The sequence below is a fragment of the Megascapheus bottae genome, chromosome 25 (genome assembly GCF_031878675.1).
Source record: "Megascapheus bottae isolate mThoBot1 chromosome 25, mThoBot2.hap1, whole genome shotgun sequence".
NCBI classification, from domain to species: domain Eukaryota; kingdom Metazoa; phylum Chordata; class Mammalia; order Rodentia; family Geomyidae; genus Megascapheus; species Megascapheus bottae.
Window position 1 is genome coordinate 5,810,258 of NC_143533.1, and position 8,344 is coordinate 5,818,601.

General features: G+C 52.4%; 1 protein-coding gene across 2 annotated transcripts in view; it reads right to left on the reverse strand.

Annotated features, from left to right (window-relative positions):
* The window catches only part of Vps35l (VPS35 endosomal protein sorting factor like), a 46,768-nt gene extending 38,492 nt beyond the window's left edge, over positions 1–8,276 (reverse strand). The window contains exons 1-7 of one of the 2 annotated variants that reach the window (XM_090358095.1): positions 8,173–8,276; positions 6,354–6,453; positions 5,186–5,353; positions 3,788–3,910; positions 2,546–2,570; positions 1,543–1,619; positions 920–1,048 (exon numbers count right to left, since the gene is read on the reverse strand). In XM_090358095.1, the coding sequence (XP_090214221.1) occupies positions 920–1,048; positions 1,543–1,619; positions 2,546–2,570; positions 3,788–3,910; positions 5,186–5,353; positions 6,354–6,453; positions 8,173–8,198 (648 nt within the window). In that variant the 5' untranslated portion in view covers positions 8,199–8,276. Of the gene's footprint in view, positions 1–919; positions 1,049–1,542; positions 1,620–2,545; positions 2,571–3,787; positions 3,911–5,185; positions 5,354–6,353; positions 6,454–7,530; positions 7,739–8,172 lie in introns of those variants that run through there. The other variant, XM_090358094.1, reaches the window with a different exon arrangement.
* Positions 8,277–8,344: the final 68 nt, after the last annotated feature.

Here is an 8,344-nt window from a genome sequence, read left to right on the forward strand (position 1 = left end):
TACCTAGCATGCATGAAGCCCTGGGTTCAATTCCTCAGTACAATATCAACAGGAAAAGTTAGAAGTGAAACTATGGTTCAAATGGTTGAGTACTAGCCTTGAGCAAAAGCAGCTCAGGGACAGTGCCCAGGTCATAAGTTCAAACCCCAGGACTACCAAAATCATTTTTTTTTTTACCGTATGTCAATGACCCCGCAGTAAATCTTGGAGCAATTCTGGCCAACATCTTTATAAAAAGTAGGAGCTGGGCCAGGAGTTTAGCCTAGAAGTCCCAGGTTTCAATTCCTCAGTACCACATACATAGAAAAAAGCTGGAAGTGGGGCTGAGGCTCAAGTGGTAGAGCTCTGGCCTTGAGAAAATCTAAGGACAATGCTCAGGCCCTGAGCTCAAGCCCAGGACTGGCAAAAAAATAAATAAATAAAAAATAAAAAAGGAGGAGCTGTTTTCCTTGCAGGAATCAACTCACTCAAGTGTTAGTGTATTAATACCCTCCTAACAGTACAAATCTCTTTCCCTAGCACAAAAATTGATCAGACATGCCATTAGTCCTTAATTTATCAGGTCAACCTGGTCAAGGAAACCAGAGAGTCCATTGCTCAGTCTGCAGAACACACAAATCAAGGCCTACATACTGTTTCGCCTGGGGGTATCCAAAATTTATAATCCAGGGTCACAGCTGCTTCCTGGAACTGGACAGGGCTCAACCTGTGCAGCTGCACACAGTGGCTGGCCCTGGGGCTCGTGACCTCAAGACACATTAATCATCATGGCCTTTCACATCAAGCATGGAAAGCTGGGACAGATGAAGAAATGCTGGATCCTAAAGACTGGCTGCAACAAATCCAAACTGAGAAGTTTTAGAAGGAAATCTGTGCATGGGGGAAGGGTTAGGGGTAGCGTCACCCCACACCCCCAGACCTGGATGACTATTTTCAGAGCCTTCACTTTCTGGTCTGAGGCCCAGGCGTCCTTCAATGACTGGTTGAGCTCCTCTATGCGGTTCACATAGTCCTGCTGCGTCAGGTTCAGAAGCTCCTTCTGGGACCCCTGGGTAAAGAGACAGAGGTGTGGGCAGAGGGAAATGGGGAGCCTGTCTTACCCCTGACTCTTCACAACAGCTGGGTTCTGACTGCTTCTCTCTGTCCACAGTCCTCCACATTGACGGCTCTAGGTTTTCCTCCCAGAACAGTGAGTCAGGCCCAAGCAGCCCAGCTCAGCCACCACCACAGCTGACTAAGCAGTGCCTGTACTTGTGTGCTTATGCTCTCTGGACAGGCACAGCACCTATGTCACTGTTATATCAGGAAGGGGCAGCATTGAGACTTAATGCAAAGTTCAGCAGAGGTGGTTTTGCTCAAAATGCTAGTCAACATTCTTCTTGGCTCTCATAGAAGTTATGGTACAGAGGACCAGATGCCTGGCCGAGGGGCTGAACGCCTCTGAGGGCACCCTCTCTGACCGGGTCTGGAGCAGCCACAGATGGGGCTCACTTGGCAAAAGGTATGAAGCACGCCACACCCCCCATCACCACAGCTTCTTACCTCCTCAAAGTCATCCAGCTCCTCCAACCGCGTACGGACCTTCTCTGACATGGCGGATGCTGCTGTCCCCGCTTTGCCTGCACAGAAGGGACACAGGTCTCACACACACATACACACAACACTGGTGGTTTTCCCCCTGCACCACCCTACCCATGCTGTGAATAGCATCCTTCAATCTCCAGCCCCAGGCAGAGATGGCAGGGGCTCATGATCGGAAAGATCACTTCCTGGGCGAGCAAAGCTCCGAGGATTTCCACTTAGTGGCTGCCCCACAGGAGCAGAGCGGCCTAGGGAAGAGGAGCCCCCGCGTTTGCGTGTTCTCTCCAAGAGAAAGGATGCCCGAAGTCCCCACATCACAGTTTACCTCACACCTGTCTTCAGCATGGCATATGTACCCCAAACTAGCTCAACAACTTCCCTGTGTGCCAGAGGTAGAGGGAGGGGGCCGCAACAGAGCTAGATGGCTTCATCCTAACATTTGCCATCACAGCTGCTGCCACTGGCAGGGGCCAAAGGATACAGGTGCCCTCAGTCCTACCTACAACTAATGAATGGCAGAAAGCCATTCCTCTCAATTTGGGAATCTGAAAGTTCAAGATAAAGGTGCCAGTGGGTTCAGTGTGTGCAAAGGTCCCAGCTTATGCTTCGTAAAGGGCATGTGAGTTCCCTGGGCCCTTCGTGTAAGGGCCGGAGCCCATTCATGAGGACCCTCATGACATCATGGTCTCTGAAGACTCCAGCTAAAACCATCATCACCTTAAGGGTGGCACTGATAGGATTCTCTTTTTGTACCTCCACTGTACCATCTCCAACTGCAGAGCAGGAGTGGGACATCATATGTCATCTGTCATGTCCCCAAAGTAACACTCGCCTTCACCCGAGAGAGACAGGATCTATTAACCCACTAACCAAGAAGAAACTAAGGGAAGCTCAAAGAAATTCTGGGGCCTCATCCCGCATTAGCCTAATTTCCCAGCAAAACAACAACAAGAACTCATCTTACCTTTCTCAGAGCCCATAAACAGATTCTGCAGAGACAAAGAGTCATGAAATGTTGTTTCAATGTAAAAGCAACAGGGCCACTGTTTCCCCAAATTGAGCCATTATGTGTGCTTAAGTGGGGGGGGGGGGAGGGACGGATTTTCAAAGGAGGAAATTCGAGGTCTCACTTTCACCTCACTTCACTCTCAGGTGAGTCAAACATCTGCCATGTCAATAGTCACCTAACAGAAAATGGGTGCCCATCCCACTTCTGCACCGCAACCACACTGGCTGGGTCACTTTGGCCAGCTGAGGCCTCTCTGGTCTCCACCCCCAGATGCAGGGCAGGTGGGGTGGCTGTGATGGCCAGCTCTCTAGACTGGAGTGGACTCTTGTGGAAACCACTGACTGCTCTGGGCTCACTATATGCATTCAAAAAATAAATTAATGGAATGGGTACCAAGACATGTGAATTAATGGACTGGGTACCAAGACATGTGAAAGGGTATCAATGTATGTGAATTAATGCACTTTCGATCTGGCAAATATCATGTAACCCTTTTACTAATTACAATAAAAAAAATTAAAAAAAATTAAAAAAAAATAAATTAAAAACAATCCAATAATTTGGCCTGCCTGTCACTCTGCTGGTCCCTCTGCAGGAAGAGGGAGGTAGCAAAGGCTCTACTTCCAGGCCTCCCTTGCAGCTCCCCAGACTCCCTTTAAGACTAAGTCCTCCAGGAGGCCCTTGAATGGAAGAGTCCACTTAGTTCCCTTTCTTCCATCCATTAAGTCTAATTCTGGCAGAGCAGCAGGAAAGACAGCCCATCCACCCCATCCCCAGCCCTGCACACCCTGCCTCCCCTCCTCCAAGCCTCCTCTTGGAAGGAGACAAGTGCCACTCCTGGTGCTCTCGCCTCCCAGGGGAGGACCTGAAGTGCCACAGGCCCACCTGCTTCCCTGGGTGGGAAGCCCATTCCCAGGGGAGGGAAAGCCACATGCCCCACACATCCATAGGCATCCTATGGAAGCCAGTTGCCTTGCCTGGTGGCCAGCAAGCTTCCAGATGCAGGAGCATGTGCTGTGGCCAGGGATGAACTGGAGGCATGCATTGGCCTCCAGGGGGCCCTCATCTCCCTACACCACTCATCCTCCCTTTGAGGGGATCCACTACCCTAATCCTGCTATAAACCAACCCCCTTGAGTTCTCCCACCCACCCAGATCGGAGGAGCTGGGCAGCAGTGGGGGGCCTTGGGTACTCACGATGGAGAGCCTCTCAGTGGTGGTGTATCGGGCCAGGATTTCCCCCCGCTTGCTGGCCCAGGGCTCAAAATCAGATCCCACTACGGAGCTGTCATCTTGGTCTCGCTTCTTCCTGGCACTGTCCTGAGGAGCAAGATGTTGAGACTCCCCTTCAGCATAGGCTGTGGCAGGGGCGACCAGGCCCTGCCCTGAGGGCCGGACACCAGCTTACAGTGCTGCAAACATCATTTCAGGACCTTTTGCCTAGAACCACAGCTTACAAATGAGCCTGTGACCCAAAACAACACAGGAAGCTCCCCCCAGAGACTGTCAAGCCAAAATCAGGCACAAAGATGGCTAGACTTCTGTAAAAACAATACAAAGTAGAGGCTCAATGGGGGTTCTGGAGCAGCAGCTGGCCAGGTCCTGGCATGGAGGTGACTTGCCCTCTCCACAGGCCATGCCCATCTCCTTAAATGAAGAACTAAGTGTGAGGTAAGGCAGCAGACAAGCTGCTTATGAATGAGGAGAAAGGTCCTTGGGCACAATCTTGGGGACATACTCCAGGGTGGAGAACAGGATGGGGGGCTGTTCTGTACAGCTGGCACACATCAGCCAGTCCCTTAGGTAACCACAGAAAAAGCAAAGTAGCACTGAGTGTAGCTCAGAGGCAACCACTCTCTGCAGCCTGTATAGGGCCAGGTGGATCCCAGCACACTCATCCAACTCATACATTTTGAGATTTTTTTTTTTCTTTTTTTGCCAGGGCTTGAACTCAGGGCCTGAGCACTGTCCCTGGGCTTTCCTCAGGGCTAGTGCTCTACCACTTGAGCCACTGCACCACTTCCAGCTTTTTTTTCTAGGTATGTGGTACCAAGGAATTGAATCTGGGTCTTCCTGCATGCTAGGTAAGCACTCCAACCTCTAGGCCAAACTCCTGGACCCATTTGGAGATGTTTTAAACATAAGGATCTGGGTACTGGTGGCTCATGCCTGTCATCCTAGCTACTCAGGAGGCTAAGGTCTAAGGATTGTGGTTTGAAGCCAGCCCAGGCAGGAAAATCTTTGCCCCAATTAGCCACCCCCCCCAAAAAAAAAACAACCAAAAAACAACACACCAGAAGTAGAGCTAAGGCTCAAGTGGTAGAGTGCTAGCCTTGAGCAAATACAACTCTGGGAGACCAGGCCCTGAGATCAGGTGCCAGAACCAGCATAAGAACTAAAATTTAAATTAAAAAAAAAAAAAAAGACTGACTTAGAGATTCCCCCACCCCCCAGCCTCTACAAAGACCCTGGTGACATTGGATTGACCTGGGTTGTCACAGACAGAACTCACCCTGCACACAAATCATGCATCCTCAAACGGAAGCCCATTTCCCCACACACACACCAGTGGCCAGGGAGTCCAGGACACATTACCGTGGCTACTGCCACAGCTGCAGGGTCCACGGTGGCTGCAAACATGGAGAGAGGGTCCGTGCCCTCAAGGACGCTGCTCAGCGGGTCCGCCACGGAACTGGAGGATGAGGAAGAGGTGGACGACGTGCTTCCTTTCCGGCTCACCTTCTTTGTTTTGGACTCTGTGACCTGTGGGGAAGTTTGTGGAGGTCCTGTCACCTCCCCTTGTGTCACTCACAGGGTCCCTTCCTCTCGGGGCGGCTGGACTGACACCCTGGCTTATCAACCTGCAGGGGGTTACGGGTGGGGCTTACTTTTTGTGACAAATCCCATCAATGGCAAGCACAGCTTGTGGGAAGGGAAGGCGGGGAGTTAGCTAGGAAGGGTTTGAAAAATGATTTGGAAGCTACTGGGAGGCAGGAAGACTAGGAGCCCCCAAGACTCCTCCCTCCTCAGCACTACCAGTCGACTGACCAGCTAATCGCTCATCACTCATTGATCCTTCAAAACCGATGCTGCCAAAACTAACCAGGCACAGGCCCCACACAAAGATCCAGGAAGAACCTCAAAGTGACCATGCCAGGCTTAGCCCCTACTCCGAAACTCTGTACCCAGGAACTGCAGCTCACACCTCTGTATACACACAACCTTCCTTCACTTCAGCAAGGAGCCTAGCAGCCAAGAGCCACACCAGAACTGTTCCATCTCAGTTCCTCCTTCCCCAGACTGGCAAAGGGGCACTGACAGTTCTCAGGAGCCATCAGGCCATCTGCCTGGCAGTGGTGGCGTAGGGAGAATCATGAATTAGGGTGTGTGGACTGTGAAAACATTCAGTATGAACTTCACAGCTAGACACTAGTGGCTCACACTAAGCACTTCCCCAAGAGCCCCAGCTGTAGCCTTTTCTTTTCATGAATGGATAGCTCATGGCAAGTGTTACAAAGTATAGCTTGCTGAGCCCTCCAAACTGGGCTACCTGTTCCTCACTAGGCCTCAGGGACAGTTGAGCAGGAAGTGGAAGAGTTGGGGGGTACGGTGGGCTGAGTGGAAGGCAGCCAAGCTGCCTGAGATGACAGGAAGAGGCAGAAGATATCTTCTTCCATTTCTTGAGTCAGTACAACCTCAGAGCCTTAGGGTGCTCACTGAGCCTTGGGGTAGTGTGGGTAACCAAGCACTGGGGGGTACTCACCGTGATGGGTTTCAGCGGGTGATAGTCACCACACTCCAACTGCACGGCCTCCAGGCGGCAGGATGCCAATTCTGCCTTGTAGTTCCGGTTCCGGGAGTGCCTGCAGCAAGAGAACAGGGTCAGCTCAGAGATGGTGCTCGGCCTAGGAGCTAGGCCTGAGGTCTGGCAGATAAGGATTGTGTCCTAGGTACTGGGTTCAAAACCTCCACTCCTCTGTGGCCTGAACAACTTTAAGTCAACACTCATCTGCCTCTGTTTTCTCACTGGAAACACTAACTTAGGAGGAATTAAAACTAAACACTGGCCAGGCATCAGTGGCTCACACCTGTCATCTTAGCTACTCAGGAAGCTGAGATCTGAAGATCTTGGTTCAAAGCCATCCCGGGCAGGAAAATCCACGAGACTCTTTATCTCCAGTGAACCACCAGAAAACTGGAAGTGGCACTGTGGCTCAAAATGGTAGAGAGATAGCCTTGAGGTAGAGAGCTAAGACACAGTGCCCAGGCCCAGAATTCAAGCCCCACAAATGAAGCAAGCAAGCTAGTTAGCTACCTTGACAGGTGTAAACAACATGTTCTCTGCAGACCTCCTCCACTTGCTTAAACTTCCTACATATTCCTGCCATCCTGCTCCAGGCTCTGGTAATAACAAGCTTTCCCCTGCCCCCCCCCCCCCCCAGTATTGTGATTTGCAATCAGGGGCCAGCTTGCTATATTACTTCAGCCACACTCCTTTTGTTTTTGTTTTTCAGGTAGGGTCTCCTCCATTAGCTTTGGACAGCTTCAAATTGAGATAATTCTTTCTCCTCTGGGTGACTGGGATTGCAGGTATAAATTACCACACTCATTTCTGAGCCCTGTTCCTTTTAAAGGAGCAACATATTGGTGGGAAAACTGAAAGACAAACATGCTGGGATCATAGAAATGCCTACCCTCTGGACTGTTAGGAACTCTGAAGACTACACATGAATGAGAATGTGATGTCTGTTTCTAGTTTAAAAATCCAACCATAAGGTGGATGTTGGTGGCTCATACTCAAGTCTTAGCTACTCAGGAGGTTGAACTCTGAGGATCTTGGTTTGAGGTCAGCCCATCAGAAAAGTTTCTGAAACTGGTATCTCCAATTAACAACGAAAAATCCTGAGGTGGAGGCCTGGTTTAAGTGGTGGAGCACCAACCTTGAGTGAAAGCAAAACCAAGTGAGAGCACCAGGCCCGGAGTTCAAGTCCCAATACTGACTGCAGTATCTTTCTGGGAGTTTCTCACGTTTTGGGAGCTTCATGCTTACTGGTTTCCCAAAAGGCACAGAGCCTCCTTCAAGCCCTGTTCCTATTTCAAAGGAAGCTGAGGGGTGGAGGAGCCTTTGATGAAGGAGCTCGTCCCGAATAATCCCACTGTCCCCATCAGTCGTTGCCCGAGGTCCCACCCCTCCGCCTGACCCTCGGGGCACCAGAGCCCCACCGCCTGACCCTCCGGGCCCGCTGTTCCCCTCACGGTCCCTTGCCCCCCGCCCCGCCCCGGCCCGGCCTCCTCGAGCGCCGCCCGGTCCCCCGGAGGCCCACGAGCGAGGGCGTGCCCTGCACACAGGAGGACGCGCGGGCCACTTGACAGCCCAGACCAGGCTCCGGGACACGGCGGCGGCCCGGGGCGGACGGCCGGGCTGTCCAGGGCTGCCCCGAGCCGCGCACCGGGTTCCGGCCCTTCCCTGCGGCGCAGCCCCCGCCAGCCGCCCCGGAGGCGAGCAGGAACGTGGCACTCGCGGGACCACCAGCCTGGGGCGGCCGCTGCAGCAGGGACCGCTCCCGCCGCCGCCTCCTTACCACGGGAACGCAGCCATCTTCCCCATCACATGACCACTGGCACCCGGCTGCCCGGCCTTCTCCTTTCCGGACGTGCCACACCCCGCCCCGCCCGCCACGATGGTGAGGGACGGATGCCGTAAAGCGAATCAGGGCGCTGCCGTGCGCGGCGCCATGTTTATGGGGGGCCGGT